The sequence below is a fragment of the Tiliqua scincoides genome, chromosome 5, assembly GCF_035046505.1.
Source record: "Tiliqua scincoides isolate rTilSci1 chromosome 5, rTilSci1.hap2, whole genome shotgun sequence".
NCBI lineage: Eukaryota > Metazoa > Chordata > Lepidosauria > Squamata > Scincidae > Tiliqua > Tiliqua scincoides.
Window position 1 is genome coordinate 137263656 of NC_089825.1, and position 23159 is coordinate 137286814.

The window sequence follows — 23159 nt, forward strand, 5'->3', positions numbered from 1 at the left end:
ACAGCAGAAGACGTTGAGCACATACGGCCCCTCCTGACCATGGAATTAAGTCAGACAGAAGTTAAAAAAGAAGATGTTTTAGACCTCATTGATAAATTAAAGATCAATAAGTCACCGGGCCCTGATGGCATCCACCCAAGAGTTATTAAGGAATTGAAGAACGAAGTTGCTAATCTCTTGACTAAAATATGCAACTTGTCCCTCAAAAAGGCCATGGTGCCAGAAGATTGGAGGATAGCAAATGTCACTCCTATCTTTAAAAAGGGAAAGAGGGGGGACCCGGGAAACTATAGGCCAGTCAGCCTAACATCCATACCGGGTAAGATGGTGGAATGCCTCATCAAAGATAGAATCTCAAAACACATAGATGAACAGGGCTTGCTGAGGGAGAATCAGCATGGCTTCTGTAAGGGTACGTCTTGCCTCATGAACCTTTTAGAATTCTTTGAAAAGGTCAACAGGCATGTGGATGCGGTAGAACCTGTAGACATTATATATCTGGACTTTCAGAAGGCATTCGACATGGTCCCTCACCTAAGGCTACTGAAAAAACTCCACAGTCAGGGAATTAGAGGACAGGTCATCTCATGGATTGAGAACTGGTTGAAGACCAGGAAACAGAGAGTGGGTGTCAATGGGCAGTTTTCACAATGCAGAGAAGTGAAAAGTGGTGTGCCCCAAGGATCTGTCCTGGGACTGGTGCTTTTCAACCTCTTCATAAATGTCCTGGAGACAGGGGCAAGTGGTGAGGTGGCTAAATTTGCAGACAACACCAAACTTTTCCGAGCGGTGAAGACCAAAAATGATTGTGAGGAACTCCAGAAGGATCTCTCCAGACTGGCAGAATGGGCAGCAAAATGGCAGATGCGCTTCAATGTCAGTAAGTGTAACGTCATGCACACTGGGACAAAAAATCAAAACTTCACATATAGGCTGATGGGTTCTGAGCTGTCTGTGACAGATCAGGAGAGAGATCTTGGGGTGGTGGTGGACAGGTCGATGAAAGTGTCGACCCAATGTGCGGCAGCAGTGAAGAAGACCAATTCTATGCTTGGGATCATTAGGAAAGGTATTGAGAACAAAACGGCTAATATTATAATGCCGTTGTACAAATCGATGGTAAGGCCACACCTGGAGTATTGTGTCCAGTTCTGGTTGCCGCATCTCAAAAAAGACATAGTGGAAATGGAAAAGGTGCAAAAGAGAGCGACTAAGATGATTGCGGGGCTGGGGCACCTTCCTTATGAGGAAAGGCTACGGCGTTTGGGCCTCTTCAGCCTAGAAAAGAGATGCCTGAGGGGGGACATGATTGAGACATACAAAATTGTGCAGGGGATGGACAGAGTGGATAGGGAGATGCTCTTTACACTCTCTCATAACACCAGAACCAGGGGACATCCACTAAAATTGAGTGTTGGGAGAGTTAGAACAAACAAAAGAAAATACTTCTTTATTCAGCGTGTTGTTGGTCTGTGGAACTCCTTGCCCAGGATGTGGTGACAGCGTCTGGCCTGGACACCTTTAAAAGGGGATTGGACAAGTTTCTGGAGGAAAATCCATTACGGGTTACAAGCCATGATGTGTATGCGCAACCTCCTGATTTTAGAAATGGGCTATGTCAGAAGGCCAATGCAAGGGAGGGCACCAGGATGAGGTCTCTTGTTATCTGGTGTGCTCCCTGGGGCATTTGGTGGGCCGCTGTGAGATACAGGAAGCTGGACTAGATGGGTCTATGGCCTGATCCAGTGGGGCTGTTCTTATGTTCTTATGCCGGAAGCACAGTTTAAGATTTCGGGGAAGCCTCAGGAGGCTTCCCCGACTCGTCCTGGAGTTGCACGAGGCTTTGCAACATTTCGATGAGTGGAGGGGTGGATTTGTGCTCAAGGGGCGGCGGCATCCTGCCGGGCGGCGCCATTACAAACCTTTGCCTGGGGGTGCAGGGCTGGGGAGGTCCTCCACTGCTTGTGCCTAATTTTATGCCACATCAACAAATATAGTCTATTATTTTTAGGGGTGCCCCGAACATGTCTTTAGTCCTGGACAAGTGCCAGAGATGCTAATAGATCTCAAACCTAAACCAAATGCAAAACAACTCTTTTTCTCTCCACCTCCCCTCTTCTTCTTCTAATACAGAGAAGTTGCTTGAACATTTCCTGAGGCAGTCATACCTTGCAAGTCTGTTTTTCAAGGCACTTGCACAACCTTAGTCTCCTGACCTCAGGAAAAAAAAAAGAGCCCTTTACTAGCTACTGGCTCCAGCGGTTGACTATTTACCATTCAACCAAAATCCAAATTACAGCTATTGGCCTTTTCTGTCCAGTTTGGGGGTTTCCCAGAAGCACCTGGCTGGGTATTGCCAGGAACACACCTCCCTCCTGACTGGGAGGGAACCCCGAAGCTAGAGGAGGCTCTGCGCTGATCAAATGCAGCACCCCCCCTGGCCAGCCTTCTCGACCGTGGGAAGCCTGTTCTGAGCATGCTTGCCGCGGAAAGGAAGTCCAACACAAGAGTAGGGTGGCTGGCAATGAAGCTCAGAGGTGCTGTGAGCGTTTCCATCCAAGCCTTCCCTAGCTCCAGAGGGAAGCCTGATACTAGAGGGGCTTGGCTGGTCAGCACACGCAGCACCCGTCCCCCTGCCAGCCTCCTCTAGTGTTGGGCTTCCCTCGCGCTCCAGCCAGTAAGCAGGGTCCTGCGCTATACGTGTTTGCCGGTCAGATCCTCTCTGGCCTCGGGTTTCCCTTGGTCTGGAGAAGGCTTGGCTGGTAAGCACAAGCCTTCTCCATACTAGGAGGGAAGCCCGAGGCACACGCAGTGCAGGACCTTCCTTACTGGCCAGGTGCTCTTCTGTAGGAGGAGGGAAGCCCGAGGCACACGCAGTGCAGGACCTTCCTTACTGGCCAGGTGCTCTTCTGTAGGAGGAGGGAAGACCAAGCCCAGAGAAGCCTGGCCAGGAGGCGGTGTGTGCTCGATGCCAGGGAGGCTCTGCCAGCCCCCCCACCATGTTTCACACACCCCCACCTCATACTGCCCCACCCACCTCATTCAAAGCTGCAGCCACTGCTTTTCCCCATGAAAGCAGCAAGTAGGGAGGCCACCACAGGCAACTGAGCTGAGCTGCTGCAACCACTTCTCTCCCCAAGATGCCTCGAGATGCCCCTGGAGACTTTCCCCGCCTCCCCAGGGAATCCCGATGCACAGATTGAAAACTTCAGGTATAGCATGTGGCCAGGCATGCTAAAAACATGCTGATTACGCTTTTGCTACCTTTGGTTGGCAACCTTCAGTCTCAAAAGACTATGGTATAAGCCTACAGCACCCAGTATTCCCAAGCGGTCTCCCATCCAAGTACTAACCAGGCCTGACCCTGCTTAGCTTCCAAGATCAGACAAGATCAGGCATGTAGCACAGGTTGAACATCTATTACATAAAGGTTCCACCATCACAGCAGTTTTTGTTTTTTTTTACCTTTTTCACTTTTTGCTTTATTAACACCATCACAATCATAGAAACAAAAGTGTTGGTTTCTTGTGCCTTCAGGATCAACAATTTTCAACCACTGTGACATGTGCTGCTGATGATCCAGGGGAGTTTGGTAGAGGGTCATATATTAGTAGGGCAATTGAGGCATGTGAGCCCCTGGCTGGGAGTGTGGTGAAGAAAATGATGATGTTCCTTGACAATCTTAGTGCCATGCAATGAAAAAGGTTGAAAATGGCTGCTCTAGATACATGATATAAATACATTATAAACACAAATGGAAAACAAGACTGGATCTCAGATGATGGCTGAGAATCTGCATCAGTTCCCTCACACATGGAATTCACAAATAGATTTCATTTTGGAAATCTCTCTTCTCAACTTCTTTAGCTTGTATATGGCTCCATCCCAGTTGTGAATCATGAGACCGAGGCTGCTTTCATGCACCGGATGTTTCCAAAGAGTGACCATCAGGATAAGGGACTTCTCCAGTTGCTGCTGCATTTCCGGTGGACGTGGATTGGAGTGATTTATGTACCGACTGATAGTGGAGAGTGGTTTGTTCAGAACGTGCTCCCCACATTCACCCAAGAAGGCATCTGCTTTGCTTTCATAGAAGTCATGCCCAAAGAAGCTTACACCTCCGACCTCCCAGAAATGGTGGATTTGTGGCTAGGGACTTACAAGGTTATAATGGAAAGCACTGCCACTGTTGCAATCTTATATGGTGAAATTCAGAGCATTTTATTTTTGAGGATGTTCCCTCAAGTTAAAGAATATGTGGACATCCTAATGACAACCAAAGGTAAAGTTTGGATTATGCTGGCCCAGATGGATTTCGTCACACTTCCCTTACAAAGAACATTGGATGTTGAGTTCATGCATGGTGCCATCTCCTTTGCAGTTCCCTCAAAGGAGGTTTTAGAATTTCGGAAATTTCTGCAGAGCAGAAATCCTGCCCCAGATACAGAAGACAGCTTTATCAAGTTCTTCTGGGAAAAGGCCTTTGACTGCTTCTTCCCCAACTCTGACAAAGGCAATGTTGATGGAAATCCCTGCAGTGGGGAAGAGAAGTTGGAGACCCTGCCCTTGTCTGTCTTTGAAATTAGCATGACTGCCCACAGCTACAGTGTCTACAATGCTGTCTATGCTGTAGCACATGCTTTGCGATCCCTGCATTTATCCAAATTCAGATACAGATCAATGAGTGATGGTGGAATATCCAAGCTTCTGAACCAACAGTCATGGCAGGTAATGTGCAGAGTAGATCAATGTGACTTTCCTCAACATATCTGTGAAACCACCTGCCCACAATTGCATAAAATAGTATTTCTGTGTCAACTTTGGGGATTTGGCTTTACAAGCTGAACTACTAATTAAAAGAGCAACCTGGCTCTGAATTTTTGTTCATTCTACGAAGCAGTGACAAATCAGCCTGATCAGAATTGGTTTATAGGGAGGGAGTCTTTATCCCCTTCTTTGAATTCCATGGTCCCATCAAAAGCTATTAAAAAAAAAAAGATGTTTCCACCAGAAGAATCAACTGGAAGCTTTCCTCCACAGGCAAATACCAGTTTCAAGGAGGAGGGCAGTTCTGCTGAATGTCGGTGTGAAGGGAAAGGACTGGGCAGCCCAATCCTAATGGCGGTGCCACCACAAGTGGTGCCACTGGGGCTGCCAGAGGCTTCCTCAGAGGAAGGGGACTTTGGTCCCCTTCAACCGAGTAAGGGCACAGGGGTTGCAATGGGTCTCCTCCAGTCTGCAGTAGCTATTTTGCCAGTGCAGACTTGAGGAGTTCTGTGTCTAACTTTTCAGCCCGACAAGCAGCACAGGATACGGTGGGGCAGGGCATACACCTATGTTTTGCTCCCCCTGCTCTGAAGGGAGGGGTGCTTGCACATCATGGGGGGGGGTCCCTGCAAAATGCACTGCTTTACACTCCCTCTAGCCAGACTGTTTCGTCACAGGTTAGGAGCAGGCTGGAGGCCACCTCGGGATAGGGGGATATGTAGCTATGGGGCTATTCAGAATTCTGCCAGTAAATCCAAGAAGCCCAAATAGAGCTCTGAGGCACGGGGCCAGGGGTTAGGAAATGACATGCACTGCCGCAGCTGATCCCACCTTCTTCCTTTCCCCCACCCCAAAACACACCCTCCATGCCCAAAATGCCCTCCCACCACCCTCTCCCACCCCCTGCAATGCCCAGCTCAACCTTACTTGCTCAGGCTGGTGCAGGGACTGAATCTGTCACCAGTAAGCTGGTGTGCATTGTTGAACCAGGATGGCCAACTTCCAAGTTGGCATAAATGTGCCTTGTGGCACATTTGCAACACATGGGAGCCTGTGCAGTGCACCTGCACCAGTGCAATGCAAATTTAGGATTGGGCTGTCACTGATTTCAATAGCATTTTGTCAGCGTCCAGTGCACTTGGATAAACAGCTGTGACCATCACCCGCCTTTTCTATACTGCCATGCTCTTGGATTCCGCTATTATTTGATTTCTTTTGCTTCAGTTTAGCTCCACCACCATCTGAGAAGAGTCTAATTTACAACAGTGCTGGTGAACAAATTTCCTTCAACCAAAATAGGAAGTTGGTATCTGGTCTTGATATCATCAACTGGGTCACATTCTCAAACCAGTCCTTTCTTCGAGTTAAAGTTGGAGGGTTCGACCCAAAGGCTCCCACAGGCAAAGCGTTCACTATAGATGAAGATGCCATCGTTTGGCCCAGCGTCTATAACCAGGTAGAGTCTGTTCACCTTGAAAGATCTGATGGCTCCCTCCTATAGTATGTCTGTGCTGGTGGACTGATCGCTCCACCAGTTCAGACTGCCGCACACATGCTGTAAAGCAGGTTGCAACTGCAAACAAGGTAAGCATATGAACAAGAAGGCTGTAGCATTCTTGCTGGTGTTAGTGGTGGACCCAGAGGAGGGGGGAAAGTTGTAAGGGTCACACAGCTCCAAAATGTGCATGGAGACTGCCCCCCACACTCTCGGAGACTGTCTCTGCATTGCTTTCACTCCCCGGAAATGGACCCGAGACTAATTGGGAGGGGCAGCTTACACAGCAAGTTTTGGAGCTGTGCAGCACTTACAGCTCTGACCCCTCCCCTTGGTTCTGCGATTGGCTGGCGCCACTGCAAACTGCAGTGCATGCTGGGGCAGGTGACTGCCCTGACAAGCAGCACAGGGGAGGGGGAAGGGGTGTAATGGGATGGGGAGAATGGGGAGGGGCAGGGGTGAGCAGATTGGGCCTGGGAGGGGTACAGAATCTGTGACACTGATGCATGCCATATCCTATCCCTCTTCCCAGCCCAGATTCCCACACCAGGGGAACTTCAATAGGAGTGGGTTCTCACAGTTCCTTTCACCATAGAGTTCATTCCCCATTGGTTCACCTCTCATTTCCCATTGGTAAAGCTGTGCTTCACCAATCAAACTGCACTGAACTGCACTGAAAGAATTTTATCTTTGTGCTTAGCTTTGATTCAGCTTCTGATTCTGAATTTGAGGAGAGGATCAGAACCAGAATTCTTCTGCTTCCCATATCCCAAATATCTGTATTTCAGCTGGCTATAACTTCAGCTGGACATCGTACGCCACATGGTGAAAACAAAAGTGATGACATCAAGTGCTGGACAGCTTTGAATAAAATCTGTATCTTATGGGAAAATATCCCCAAAACAGGTTGCTACAGTCCTTGTTGTGTCAGTATAGATCCATTTCTTAACTGTAGTATGGCTAGCGAGACACGACATTCAAGACTAATTTCTGAATTTTGAAAGCTTTTTCTGCTCTCTTTGCTGGACAGTCACAGCCCCTCTCGAGGTGTAACCCACCCTGCCATCCTGGGTATCATAAGAATAAGTTGGAAGGGAAGACGTTTTGCTGCTATGAGTGCCTTCCGTGCCCACAAGGGAAAATTTCAGATCAGAATGGTGAGAGAAATGCTGCGTAGAATTGTATCAGTTATATTGGGTATCATCCAGGACATGGACATCAAGTTATAACAACACTGGTGGTTCAGGGTGCTGAGAAATTAATACTGTACTTATTAAATTAATTAATTAATTAATTACTGTACTGTACTGTACTGTACTGTACTGTACTGTATATTAATTAATACTGTACTTATTATATTAATTAACTAATATAATTAATATTAATAAATTAATTAATACAGAAATTAATATGGTACTTATTATATTATACTTATGCAACCACTGAAGAGTGTTCATGTTCTTCTCGGGCGCACTCATGTCATAGGTACAGTTTTTTTTAACAAAAGGAATATGAACATATCCAGACAAGATGGAAATAATAAGTTCTAGGCCCAATTGTCTACTCTATCCCACTGTTTCTCAATGCCAGGTTGGCCCCCATTCATTTCAATATTTTATTTTTAATATATCAGACTTGATGCTTCCATGGTACGTGACTACATTTGGGGAGATGTTACAGATCAGTACTGTTAACAGGTTACTTTATATATGCTTTTAACAATGATCGTCAATGGGACCTACTCCTGGTAAGTGTGGCTAGGATTGCAGCCTACAATTGTTAAAAATTTTCCTACTTGATGATGTTGCTTCTGGTCATGACATCACTTCTGGTGGGTCCTGACAGATTTTCATTCTAAAACGTGGGTCCCGGTGCTAAAAGTTTGACAGCCTCTGCTATATCCCACTCAAGGGAGGTGACTTGAGGGCCAAAGGGAGGTAGGTATAAAACAGTTATATTTACCTTCCTGTAAGACCTCGGGCCATCTATGGGTCTCTTTGGAAATATGCCAGTTTGAATTGGTAGTATGTCACGGGTGGGATGCTTCAAAAGGAGAGGATAGGATCTGGTGCACAGCATTGTCACTGGATCTAGCCATTCCCATCACCTCCCTACCCCTGATCCTCCCCTGTTTCACCCCCTATCCACCCCCTCCCACCACCCTTGCCTTCCCTGATCTGGCTGCACATAGGGTTTGATGCTCTTGGGGCAGCACTCGCTGAGTTCTCATTCACATGCTCGATCAGCAGACATTTTATGAAAGCAGATGTGACTTCCACTGTAGTTGCAGGCTCTGCATGGAACCCTTGCATAGGATTGGGCTGCTAGTGTAAGATACTAAACGTGACAAGATGAATTCCTTAATTGGGCTGTTTTTCTGTCCTTGGTCACAGATTGTTGAGATTTGAATTGCCCCGAGCATGACTTCAGGACTAAAATTCTAAAATACTCATACCTTCCCCCAGATGTTGAGTTAGCCATCCTTATTCAGAGTTTTATAGTTTCAATTGCTGACTAATGTAGTCACACAGTTGATTGATGTAGTTCTGTGGTTCTCACACATTGAGCTCTGGGACCCACTTTTTAGAATGAGAATCTGTCGGGATCCACCAGAAGTGATGTCATGACCAGAAGTGACATCATCAAGCAGGGAAATTTTTGACACTCCTAGGCTGCAATCCTACTCACACTTACCCAGGAGTAAGTCCCATTGACTACCATTGTTACAAGAATATACATAGTAGCTTGTTAAAAGTACAGGTCTGTAACATTTCCCCAAATGCAGTCTCGTGGTTGCATCAAGTCTAATAGGTTAAAAATAAAATATTGAAATTAATGGGGACGCACATGAAATTGGCTCATGACCCACCTAGTGGATCCCGACCCTCAGTTTGAGAATCACTGATGTAGTTAATGTAGTTGATTAATGTAGTTACAGTTACACAATTAACTGTAAACTACTTTTTTGTTTGTAGACATGGATGACTGTTTTGAATGCACAGAAGATCACTACCCCAACCATGATCAGGTTATCTGCATTCCAAAAATTTACAGCTTCTTGTCTTATGAAGAGCCTTTAGGGCTCACTCTGACTACATTCACACTTTCTTTTTCTTTCATCACTGCTTTGATCCTCCGAATATTCATTAAGCACCAGGACACTCCCATCGTCAAAGCCAACAACCGGAGCCTCACCTATGCTCTTCTCATCTCCCTCCTGCTCTGCTTCCTTTGTGCTCTGCTGTTCCTTGGACAACCCAAAGCAGCCTCATGCCTGCTTCGACAAACTGCTTTTGGTATCATCTTCTCAGTGGCCGTTTCCTGTGTGTTGGCCAAAACCATCATTATGGTTCTGGCTTTCATGGCCACCAAACCAGGGTCCAGGGTGAGGAAATGGGTGGGAAATAAATTGGCAACCTTGATCGTCCTTTCCTGCTCCTTCCTTCAAGTCATCATTTGTACGGTGTGGCTGGCAGCATTCCCTCCATTCCCAGATCTTGACATGCACTCAGTGACTGGAGTAATTGTACTGGAATGTAATGAAGGCTCCACTCTCATGTTTTACTGTGTCTTGGGCTTTCTGGGTCTCCTTTCCATTATCAGCTTCACTGTGGCTTTTTTAGCCAGGAAGTTGCCAGACATCTTCAATGAAGCCAAGTTCATCACCTTCAGCATATTGGTCTTTTGCAGTGTTTGGTTGTCCTTTGTTCCCTCCTACTTAAGCACCAAGGGGAAGTACATGGTGGCTGTGGAGATCTTCTCCATCTTAGTTTCTGGGGCTGGTTTACTATTTGTATCTTTTCCCCGAAATGCTTCATTATAGTGCTGAAGCCTGAACTGAATGAAAGGGGACAACTGATAATAAGAAAGGATTATAGTATAAGAACATAAGAACAGCCCCACTGGATCAGGCCATAGGCCCATGTAGTCCAGCTTCCTGTATCTCACAGCGGCCCACCAAATGCCCCAGGGAGCACACCAGATAATAAGAGACCTCATTCTGGTGCCCTCACCTCATTCTGGTGCCCTCACCAGAATCTAACATTTATGTACATAGTATCTAACATTTACGAACTTAGTCTAGTTCCAGTTCACCTTGGCTTACCAAAAGTTAGTCCACTGTACTACTGTGTACTACTACTGTACCACCACTGTACTTGGTGTTGCAGTGTTGTCACCTTGATTGTACAAATAAATGCCCAACAGGGGATGTAGACCTTATTTCTGCAGTCCTTCCCATGCAGTGAGTTGGAACAGCATTTCACAAACTGTGGGTCCATGTGCGGTGGGTCACAACTCCATGTGTGCCAGACCAAACACAATGCTCCTGGTAGTGCTACAATGCATAATTGGGAAGTTGTGGATTCCTCTTCACCAGGCCTGTGACCCACTTTATTGGCCTCCGCAGGCCTCAGAATATCCCACAGAACCAACTAGAAGCAACTTTTGGTTTGTGGACACAACTTCTTGTTTTACCAGAAATTGCTTCCAGCAGGGCATTCTGAGGCTTGCAGATGCCAATATAGTGAGTTATGGGCCCGGCACAACCCAGCCTAGGCCTCTGGGGCCTGCCAAATGGTTCTGCGACACTGCCAAGAGCATTGTCTGTAGCCATTGGGGAGGACGAAATGTGTTGTGGCGCTGAAATGTTTGGCAACCATTGGGTTAGAACAGAGGTGTCTAAACCCCGGCCCAGGGGCCACTTGCGGCCCTCAAAGCCTCTCAATGCTGCCCTCAGGGAGCCCCCAGTCTCCAATGAGCCTCTGGCCCTCCCGAGATTTTTTGAAGTCTGCACTGGCCCAATGCAACTGCTCTCAGCATGAGGGCGACTATTTGACCTCTCGTGTGAGCTGTGGGATGAGAGCTCCCTCCACTGCTTGCTCTCTCACAGCTGTGATGCAGCAGTGGCAGCAAAGGAAAGGCCAGCCTTGCTTTGTGCAAGGCCTTTTATAGGCCTTGAGGTATTGCAAGACCTTCATTCATTCATATAAGTTCTTCTTTAATATATTCATTTATGTAAACTTATGTAAATTTATTCAAATTTTAAATGTAAATTAATTCTTTTTTTTCCCCAGCACCTGACAAAGTGTCAAAGAGCTGATGTGGCCCTCCTGCCAAAAACTTTGGACACCCCTGGGTTAGAACATTGTCTCCAGCTTAGCTTTTGTTACATCTTTCAGCTCTTGCCAAGTTTACCTGGTTCAAATCAACATGTTTTCTTCTGACATGTCTCAGGGTGTCCATAACACTCAGGAGTTGATTTTCTCCCCTTGTAATTATCAAATTAAGTATGATGACTTGACCGATTTCTCCAAGTCTCATGGGAATCATTGCTCTCTTCAGAAACATCTAAATATATGGCACAATCTGAATATGGTGAATGGGTTTACAAAAGGTAGATAGTCATAGAGGATGTTGCAATTCACAGTGTTACTATTAATATGCCTGCCTCAAGGAGTGTACAGTGCCCCTATTACGAAGTGTGCTGTAGGCGAGCATGTTCCTCTCCATTACAGTTATTATGAGTCTGGAGACTTCATCATTGGTGGCATTATTTCTCAAAGCTACCTGATTTCTGACCCACAGACTTTCAGAAGACATCCATCTCAGGGACTGCTTGATGATCGCCTGTAAGGAGTTGACTTTCCTGAACCTTTCATGCATGTTTTCAGATATTATGCTCAGACAGGCTGATTGGGCAGGTTGAGATGGGATTGAGATAGTCATGATTGCAATGGAAATGACTGGCATTAAGAAATTCCTTATCATAAAGCGAATCTTTTTGTATGACATGTAATACAGCATTAAACTGTTCCAATTTTTAGTTGGGTGACTAGCTGAGTGGGTGATGGGAATGCTGAGGATGCTATTTGTCTTGATTTTAGGAACACATTTGACAAGTGATGTAATTTTGAATTGAGTTTCATATGAATGCCTGCAAACAGCTGAATCCTAACTAGAAATGCCGCCGGCTCAATGAATTTCAGGCTGCTTCATACAGGAGGTCAGTCATGGAAGTCTCCTTGAGATAAGGGAGCATTTGTTCCCTTACTCCTGGGGCAGGACTCTGTTGCCCCAATGTACTTCCTTGGAGCTGTTCCAACCATTTTGCTGCAGCAGGAGAGTAAGGGAGAGGGAAGAGGAGAAGTAATGGGGATGGAGTCCTTCCATATGCCGGTGTCACTGGGATCCATCCCCTCTCTCCTGCATTCCACCTACTGTGCTCCTTTCTCCCACACGCCCCATTCCATCGCTTTCCTGACCCGCTCCCCCCACCACCCACCCTCACAGCCAACATCCTGGCATTGCTTCTGGGGACACTTGTGTAAACCACCCTGAATTGGCTTCCTCCTCTCTGGGTGGTCCCTGAGAGAGTCACTCTGCCCAACACAACTTGAAGGAAATGGGCACAGATGCAGTCGCATGGATAAGTAGTGAGCCTTTGGGCAGCTGCCTAAGTACCCCAACCTCTGGTGCAAGTCCTGGCAGCTGCAGTAATTAAAAAAAAAGTCTAGCTGGCAAGCATCTATGGATTTTCCTTCTGTACTTCCTTTCCAAGCTTGTTTCCAGTATGCGAGAGGCTCCACTGCTTCTAGCAAAGCTTCCTTAAATTTAAGTGTAGTTAATTTCATATTGTAGAGCAAATGTGTTGCAATGTCATATCATTTTCTTTGTAGTCATTCAGAATTACCAGCTGTTATTCAGAGAAGTTTACATTCCAGGTCTAGGCACCAATGGCTCGTCGCACTTCATCGATTTTGGCCATTCTTTTTTTGTAGTGTCCGATTATAAATATAAACTACCAAATATATGTTGGATTTCAAAGTGGAAAAAGTCATACCCTAAAATATACCCACTTTTATAGAACATGCAACTCTCATTGTAGGGTATATATTCAGACCTACCAGCATATTCTGGCCTTGGAATTTGCCGTGAAGGAGATAAATGAAAATCCCCAGATTTTACCCAATGTCACTTTGGGCTTCAACATCTATAATAGTTATTTCTCAGCTAGCCGGACGTACTTTGCCTCGCTAGGACTTCTCTCCACAAAGGGCAAATTCATCCCCAACTACAAGTGTGACCTACAAGACAACGTAGTAGCTGTCACTGGGGGACCCAACTCTCCCATGTGGAACTACATAGCAAATATTCTGTGCAACTACAAGATACCACAGGTAAGCTGCCATCAGATTTCATTAAATATGCATAAATATTAGATAAATATGCATAAATATCTATGGCTCTTAAAGCAGCAAGTTTTATAAGTGAACTATCCATTCATAAATATTACCCTGATAGCCGGTGACAGCCTGTGTCCCCCCAATTTGCCACCCCCAGGCTCATTTGTACATGCACCTGCGTAGATGAAGGGACAGGGTAGCTGGGGGGTGAGTAAGCAAGCAGACTGGAGAGACAACATGTGTCCATGGCACAGAGGGGGAACAGTGTCATTCAAATCTCTCTTCCCTTTACTTAGAAGCACAGCTGACCTTAGAAGCTGTGGGGAAACATTTGTGGTGGGGCCCCAAGTTCACAGCCACGATCTGTAGTATCATCATAGAGCTATAAATATCACTTATAGATGTTATAAATCTATGAAAGGATGGAAAGCAATCAAAACATGTGCTTAAAAAATGCGTGTGAGTTAATGCACCAAATGTATCCAAGTTCATTTTAATATAAATCATATACTAGGCTAGAGTCAATTTTCCTTGCACGGAGCGCAATTTGGAGCAATCAGTCAAATCAGCCTAAAGCTGGTCCTACTTCCAAGAGGTCTGCGTGCAGCCTCTCTCTCTCCTCAGTGCGCCTTCTCTTTGAAGTGAGCATGAGTGGTGTGGGCTGGGAAGTGGAGGCAGCATGTAGAAGTCTGATACGTGAATGGGCAATTCCCAGTCTAGGAAGGGAGGAGGGGTGCCCTACCTTCCTTTCTCTTCACTTTTCCTTTGCCGCTCCTGTTCTTTTCAAACAGAGGGGGAGAGGCTGTGTGTGGATCTCCAGTCAGTCAAGCTGAAAGGGTGGGGGAACCTCTGTCCTCTTCCCTAGCCAAGGGAGGGGAACCTGCTAAGCTGTGTATGAACAGTGCTGCTCCTCACTGAAAGAGGAAAGAGGGAGGCTGAATGCCTTGTTCTGGAAAGAATCTGGACAAGTGTGTACCTGTAAGCGTCTGAGAAGAACATGGTGGTTAATAAACACAAGGAACAACGTTAGTTGTTCTTCTCCCTCTAATTTATTGCCATGTTTTTACAACTTTAGTGCACTTCATTCCCCACATCGGGAAGCCTTGTGCCTTGTGCATTCTCATGCCCTTTTCCGCAGCTACCATCTCTCTTTAGGTCTGTAATCAGTCCTGCTTTCTCTGAAGTCACTACATTCCTCCTCCCTTCTTTTGATAGCATCCATCTTTTCACCATGACTTTCATCTCTCCAGATCTGTGAAGCCTTGTTTACTCACATGGTAAGAAAAGCCCTGCTGGATCAGGCCAAAGGCCCACCGAGTCCAGCTTTCTGTGTCTCACAGTGGCCCAAAAGATGCCTCAGGGAGCACACAAGACAAGAGTATCTCAGAATACCTCCAGACTCTGGTGGTCGTAGCCAGAGGTCATAGTGGTCGTAATGAACTGGACTTGCATATTCACTTATCATGGGTTTCAGTAACCATGGGAGGCCCAGGAATGGATCCCCTGTGGATACCAAGATCCCACCTGTACTCTCATAACTCTCTCACAGAAAGAGAGACACAAGCATTTGTTTCTGTGTAGACATGTATCATTCCATTTTTTCAATCTTCTCCAGCTCGTATACGGCTCTGTCCCAGTTCTGAGTCATGAAACCAAGGCTGTTTTCTTTCACCGGATGTTTCCAAAAAGTGACCATCAATATAAGGGATTTCTCAAGTTGCTGCTGCATTTCGGGTGGACGTGGGTTGGGGTGATTTATATACCTAGTGACAGTGCAGAGTGGTTTGTTCAGAACGTGCTCCCCACATTCACCCAAGAAGGCATCTGCTTTGCTTTCATAGAAGCCTTGCCCAAAGAATCTTTCTCCAATGAAATCTATGAAATGCTGGAGTTGTGGCATGGGGCATACAAAACGATATTAGGAAGCACTGCCACTGTTATGCTCTTATATGGCGAAATTCAGATCACTGCACTTTTTAGATTGTTCCCCCTCATGAAAGAATATGAGGATACACCAATGAAGACAAAAGGCAAAGTTTGGATTATGCCGGCCCAGATGGATTTCACATCACTTCCCTTTGAAAGAACTTTCAGTGTGGAGTTCATGCATGGCGCCATCTCCTTTGCAGTGCCCTCAAAGGAGGTTTTGGGATTTCAGAAATTGCTTCAGAGCAGAAACCCTGCCTCAGATAGAGAAGATGGCTTTATCAAGGTCTTCTGGGAACAGGCCTTTGATTGCTTTTTCCCCGACTCTAACAAAGTCAATGACAATGGAAATCCCTGCAGTGGGGAGGAGAAGTTGGAGACTCTCCCCACATCTGTCTTTGAAGTGAGCATGACTGCCCACAGTTACAGTGTCTACAATGCAGTTTATGCTGTGGCACATACTTTGCATGCCCTTCATTCATCCCAGTTAAACCACAGAATAAAAGTGAACAATGAGAGATGGAAGTTTCTGAATCAGCAGCCATGGCAGGTAATGTCCAGAGCACATCATCTCTATCTGTGCAACCACTGTTGGTTGTCCCATAAATCTGTAAAATATTCTCCATTGATGTCAGCACTAAACTTTTGGAATTTAAGAGTAAATTCACCTGCCATTTTCAATGAGTAGTTTGGCCCTGAAATTTTGATTTGTTGTTTGTTTAAAATACAAAACAACACAAACAAACCTTTATTTGTGGCTGTGGGAGCTCAAACAGAGTTGTGAGAGAGATGCAATAGTGGTGACATTTACACCAATGACTCCGGAATGTTCCTGGGTGGGGGAATTTTATTTTATATGAAAATACAGTTTTGGTGGGATTATGCACATTTTAGTACATGTATTAACATATATGAACACTTACACATTGTTGTACATATAAACGTTTATGAACACTTATACATCATGTAAGTATGTAGGGAGAAATTTATTTTTATTTAAAATATTTTTGAAAGAATCTTGATTTACACTATCTTGAATCGTGTCACTTGAACCTTTCAAATGAAATACAGGTGTGCACCGCTTAACAACTTTTTGCTCAACGACAGACTCCATACATGACGGTGGTCAAAACAAAATAAATAACGACAACTAGGTATTTATATACTGCCTTTCTGATCATCAGATTACTCCTCTGACTTTATTCAAGGCAGTTTACACAGGCAGGCGTTTCTAAATCCTTCAAGGGGATTTTGCAATCATAAAGATTCTCTCTTTCAAGAACCAACAACATTTCAGAATGGATCTTCCTGGTTTGGTCTCACTTCTGGCCTCCAGTTCTCCTATGCAGGCTGACAAGCAGCTCCATCTCTCACATGGAGGGCAGCCAAGACACTTCTTGCTCACACCAAGAGCAGGTGGAATCACTCAGCTTGTCAGCTGCTTCAAAGTCTTGCCATTCTCAGCTGTTCAGGGAGCTGCCAGTGTCCTCAAACTGGCAACCTTCTAATGTTATCTTTGGGCTAACGAAGGCTCTACCCTCTAGACCAGACCTCCTGCCCTAAAGATGCTCTTTAAATAAAGATGCTGTTAATGAGGCAATCACATTTCCCATAGCCTGCAGCAAAGGGTCTGTTTACACAACAGAGAGGCTCTTAATGCAAAGAAGAGAGAGTCTGTCTCCAGTAGCCTGTGCAGCCAGCTAGTGACTGGCAGGGAGTGTCTGCACAACAAAGGCAATAGATTGGACTGAATGTTCACTTAATGATATAATTGCATAAAAATGGGGATTGGAGAATGTATCTAAGTGGCGCACACCTGTAATATTAAGAGCCACATTGTCTTACATAAAGATGCTGCTCATACTTTCTCACCAATCATTAGCTTTGGGTATTTCCTCATTCTTGAATATCACGATTAATTGCCTTCTTCTGCATCAATTTAGCTCCATCGCTACCTGAGAAGTTCCATGTTCAACAACAGTGTTGGAGACACACTTTCCTTTGATGAAAATGGGGAAGTGATAACCGGGTTTGATATTATCAACTGGATCACATTCGCAAACCGGAGCTTTCGTAGAGTTAAAGTCGGAAGGATAGACCCCATGGGACCTGAGGTCCAAATGTTCACCATTGCTGAAGATGCCATTGTGTGGCCCAGCATCTATGACCAGGTAGAGACTTCACCTTTCAAGGTGAAAGAATCCCTTTCACCATTTTGCAAGCTGTTCTTTACCACATAGCCTGTACCCAATTGCACTGAAATCATTCTATCTCTGTGTCTTGTCAATCAGATGAGGTTGACCCAGATTCTGATTCTATATCCCAAATATTCCCTTTGCAAAATGCTGTCCCTGTCAGGTTTACATGATTCACTTGAATGGGAATGTTGTCCGAGTAATCCTGCCATGCATGGGATTCATGAAATCATGTGAAACAATGGAATTAACAGCTGAGCACTAATCAAGGGGTAACCTGCCACTCATATGTTCCAATGGAGAAGACTTTGGATAAAGTCTGGAGATAGTAAAAATAATTGTCCAATGAATGTTGTCATATCCCCCAAGCTCTACAGCACTATGGTCTGAGTTGGACATTGCAGTGCACTTAGTACTGACTAGAAGTAATGTGACCAAATGCTGGGCATCTGTGAATAAAGCCTACATTATTTAGGCAGAAGTCAGGAATAACAGGTTGCAACTTTCTGTTTGTAGCGGTTCCGTTCGGTCATGCCAGCATTACTCAGTTCTTAAAAGTAAAGTGATCAGTGAAATATAAAGTCCAAACTATGTCTTCTGAACATATAGTATGTTTAAATGCTTTCATAATGTTTTTCTGCTTTTGTTTACCGACAGGCAAAACCCCTTTCTCTATGTAATGGCCATTGCCATTCTGGCTATAGCAGGAGAAAGGTGGAAGGACAACCCTTTTGCTGCTATGATTGCCTCCAATGTCCAGAAGGGAAGATTTCAGATCAGAATGGTAAGACGTGCCCTGCTTAGAGTTCATCAAATACATTGATGGTAATCCAGAAATTTTCCTATGGTGGGTAGCCCAATCCTGAGCAGCCTGGCGCACTGGACTGCAGCGGTGACAAAAAGGTCTGCTGCCACATTCAGTGCGCTCCAGGCAGAAGCCAGTGGCTCCTCGGGAGAAGGGGACATTCATCCCTTTCGCTGTGGGTAAAGCAAGTAGCCCTGCAGTGGAACTACAGGTTGAGACTAATTATTCGTGTGTTCCGTTCCAAGCAGTCATGTGGATTAAAAAAAACGCACTATAGCAAATCAATTTAAAAAACAAAGTTTCTTTGCTCCAGTGATTGAAAAACAGCCCTGCTGACCTTTTGACTCTAAGATAAAATCATTTAGAAGACAATCCATCAGCACTTCACTCAGCCCCTCCCTTCACCAATATAAAATGATGATGTATCTTTCAAATGCTGGAGGAGGGGAGGGGTCTGAAGGAGAGAGAAGGATTGATGGGTTTTTAGCCTGCGCTCTCTCTCTCTCTCTCTCTCTCTCTCTCTCTCTCTCTCTCTCTCTCATTAAGGAGGCTGTTGTTAAAGGACTGTTCAGTTTTTAAAACTGATTTTAAATGGGTGCTTTTTCCCCCTTCTCCAGGGATCAGCAAATTCTTCCTCATTTGCAGGGGCCATTCATGTTGAGTCAAATCCGTGTATAAAAAATCTGTGTATAAATAGGCTGGACCTGTCCTCGATTCTATGGCAACCCAAAGGTCAGCGTAGACTCAAGAGCCTCTGTGTTGGACACTGAGCCCAACACAGAGGCTCTCTGGATCTGGTGGAGTGAAGCTTCACCGGTCCTGCCTCCCTCCCACCCTACTCCCTCCCCTCGGAACGGCTTCTCCCCGCTCTCTCCCCATCCCTCCTCCATTCCCCCTTCCTGGAATGCCACTTCTCCACCTCCCCCCATGCCTCCAACTACCTCTCAGCTGCTTGATGGTTTGCACCCCCCAAAAAACCTCATTCCCCTTGTATTTAAACAATTGTTCAGAATTCATCATGATGAGCACTGATCAGAGTTCCTGGGCTGACAGAATCAATGAAATGTGCACTCCTGGGTACAGCAGCACCCATTTCACAGAAACAGAAAAGGGAACTTTTGACTTATGCAGACAGTTGAAGGTATTGAAAAGTTCTCCTTTGTGATGCCTAAGGAGAGAATAATGCATCTTGGTAATGAATGACAGGAGCCAACAACCTGGATTGGTCGTGGTTAACTGGGATTGCCAAATATACTTGGTTGAGAAAGGTAGAAACGTATTTGCATTTGGACCTTGCAGCCCTCATTTAAGATAGTGGTCACCAGGGCTTTTTTGTAATGGAACACACCGGAACACCATTCCGGCACCTTTTTTCCCCTCCTCCCTGCCCCCACCTTTTTTCCCTCCCTGTGCTGCCCCCGTCCCATACTGCTGGCTAGGGAGGGATTCGAACCCCCCACCTTGTGCTCCACAGCCCAGCACTCTCTACATTGGGCTATAGGAAAGCCTATAGTTAAAGTGTTCAGAACTAATATATAAGGTCTTGAGCCCAGCTGGTGGCCAGCAGCGCCTCAAGTATTAGTTCCAAACACTCTGAGCCTAAGAACTCTTATGGCTCAATTGCTAAAGTGCTGGTCTGTGGAGCCAGAGGATAGGTGTTGAGGCTAGGCCAGTTGAGGGTGCTAAATTCCTCAAAGTTCTGTCCCAGGCAGGTTTTTTTTTTGCAGCCTCAACTGGCCCCCCCTTTTGGCAACTGGCAACCAACCTTTATATTTTGCAGCCATGGAGAACCTCCCCACCTTAAAAAAAAGAAAAAAGGAAAAAAGGAAAAAAAAAATATTCCTCATTGGGATTTGAACCCCTAGCCTCTGGCTCCACAGACCAGCACTTTAACAATTGAGCCATAAGAGCTCTTAGGCTCAAAGTGTTTGCAACTAATACTTGAGGCACTGATGGCCACCAGCTGAGCTCAAGACCTTACATATTAGTTCTGAACACTTTAACTATAGGCTTTCCTATAGCCCAATGGAGAGAGTTTCCTATAGCCCAATAGAGCACCTCCCCACCTAAAAAAAATGGGGTGTTTCACTCCAGCTGTGGCAGGAGTGCTTTTGCTATCAGGGAGCTCACACGGGATGGACGTGTGTGTGTGTGTGTGTAGTTATTGATTATGTCTAGTTGTATCTTTTTACTTATTTCTCCGATTAAAAAATGGTTTATAAATCAATCAATCAATCAATCAATCAATCAATAAAAGATTAACAACTTGTGATTTCCTGAACCTTTTTTTTTCTGAACAAAAAAAGCACTGGCGGTCACCAAAGACGCATCTGCTGTTTGACGAAAATGCAGTCCCAATTCAGAACAGACCTTACATTCTGTTCCCTGCCTCAAGTATTTCCAGTAGATCTGGACACCACGAAGCTTTGGGCAATTGGGTCTGTTGCCCGGCATCCCAGAAGGCTGCGCAACAGGACATCCAGGCAGATGTGACTGCCCAGAGTGTCCCGGTGCCCAGTTCTACTGGAAATGCTTGCAGCATAGAAACTGCTAAGCTCTACTCATGGAGGAAAGGACTTTCCCCAAACCCTGGATCTGGCCCTTGGTCCAGGGTTTGGAAAGCCCTGATTCAGGACTTTCTAGTAATGCTTAAGTACATCACTGAACTCTATCCTGAGGGCCCAGTTATAGAAAATCCCCATGTTCTTTTTTTCAGACATGGACGACTGTTTTCACTGCCCAGAAGATCAATATCCCAGTAAGGACCAGGTTTTGTGCGTTCCAAAAGAAATGACCTTCTTGTCTTATGAAGAAACTTTGGGGATCATTTTAGCAGCTCTGGCTTTTTCCTTTTCTTTCATCACTGCTTTGGTGCTTGGGATCTTCATGAAGAACAAGGACACTCCCATAGTCAAAGCCAACAACCGGAACCTCACCTACGTTCTTCTCGCCTCCCTCTTGCTCGCCTTCCTTTCTGCTTTCCTGTTCATCGGTCGACCTCAGAAACTGACATGCCTCCTTCGACAAACTGCTTTTGGCCTCATCTTCTCAGTGGCTGTTTCTTGTGTGTTGGCCAAAACCATCATTGTGGTTCTGGCTTTCCTGGCCACCAAACCAGGGTCCAGCATAAGGAAATGGGTGGGGACAAGACTGGCGTTCTCCATTGTTCTTTCTTGCTTCCTAATGCAAGCTACTCTTTGTACTGTATGGCTAGCAAAGTCCCCCCCATTCCCAGATTTTGATATGCACTCAATGACTACAGAAATTGTGCTAGAATGCAATGAAGGTTCAGCTGTCATGTTTTACTGCATTTTGAGCTTTATGGGTTTCCTGGCCATAATCAGCTTTGCTGTAGCTTTCCTAGCCAGGAAGTTGCCAGACAGCTTTAACGAAGCCAAGTTCATCACCTTCAGCATGCTGGTCTTTTGCAGTGTTTGGTTGTCTTTTGTGCCAACCTACCTGAGTACCAAAGGAAAACACTTGGTGGCTGTGGAGATCTTCTCCATCTTGGCCTCCAGTTTGGGGCTCCTGTTTTGTATCTTCTCCCCCAAGTGCTACATCATCATAGTGAGGCCTGAACTGAATGAAAGGGGGCAGCTAATTAGAAGAAGGAATTAAGAAATCTTAAATGATGTGGACCCAAAATATCAAAAGTTAATTCTGGCTAAGGCTGCAACCTGATACACACTTACCTGGGAGTAGGTCTCATTGAACCCAGTGGGATTTACTTCTGAGTTGACCTTAACTGGGGTGGGCAGGCCAGTTCTATGGAAATGCCACTGCACTGATGCATTGTGATTGGGTAAGAGGCACTTTTTCAAGTGGGTGCTCCTTTTTTAGCAGGGGGTATATAAATACCGTTAATAATATATAAATTATTATATATTTTATAAATTATAATATTATATATTCTATAAATTATACAAATACCGTTAATAATAATAATAATAATAATAATAATAATAATAATAATAATAATAATAATAATAATAATAATAATTGTGGCATATACTGCATCCTGCAGGGGAATCGAGGTCTCCTTAAGGTAAAGGGACATTTGTTCCCTTGCCCTGAGGAAATCCTTAGCCGCTGTAGCAGATCTACTCAAACCTGTGTCTGCTAAATTGCTGGCACAGGTTTAAGGAGACCTATGCTGGAAGAACTTGCCTGAGAAGGAGAGCATATGCTTATTTCTCTATAGATATACTGATAAATACTAATAGACTTGCAGAAAGGGCTAGACTTCAGCTGTTTTTCCAGAATTCATGAAATTGGGTCCCACGCTTTGGTGTGGCAAGCGAATCAGCCATGATCATAGCTGGGATCTCTGTGTGTTAAAGACTGGCAGAGGAGCAGAGGGTCTGTGCATTAGGCCCACCGACCTGCCCCTGTCTCCAATTGGCCTGAAATGGGCCTTCTGGAAGCGGTTGCTGGTGATGACATCCCATTACCTCCAACTATTTTGGATACAGATTTGCATGAAGCTCTACCGGTGCTTGATTCGCTGAGGCTGCAGTTGTCACAACTGTAATGTGAGTGGGATGCCCTGTTGGGAGGGTTGGGGGCATGGAAATGCTCCACATTGGTCCCTCCCAGTCCTGTCTATAGTCCACCATGAATGTTTAAAATCCACTTTTGAAGTCATCTAAACCGGTGCCCAACAACATCCAAACTTCCCACCAGTGACATCACTAGGGTTGGTGTCACCTATTGTGGTAACTCTTGGTGTCACCCCATTAATTTAGGGCACAATCCTGAGGTGACTTTGGGCCAACGCAAGTCCCTTG

At 45.3% G+C, this 23159-nt stretch overlaps 1 protein-coding gene across 1 annotated transcript; it reads left to right on the plus strand.

Moving 5' to 3' along the window:
* The first annotated feature begins 11674 nt into the window (after positions 1–11674).
* Positions 11675–21990, plus strand: LOC136651055 (vomeronasal type-2 receptor 26-like). The gene is made up of 6 exons (XM_066627124.1): positions 11675–11892; positions 13263–13440; positions 15062–15922; positions 17316–17543; positions 18225–18351; positions 21089–21990. Exons 1-6 carry the CDS (start codon positions 11675–11677, stop codon positions 21988–21990), a joined length of 2514 nt encoding a protein of 837 aa, XP_066483221.1.
* Positions 21991–23159: the final 1169 nt, after the last annotated feature.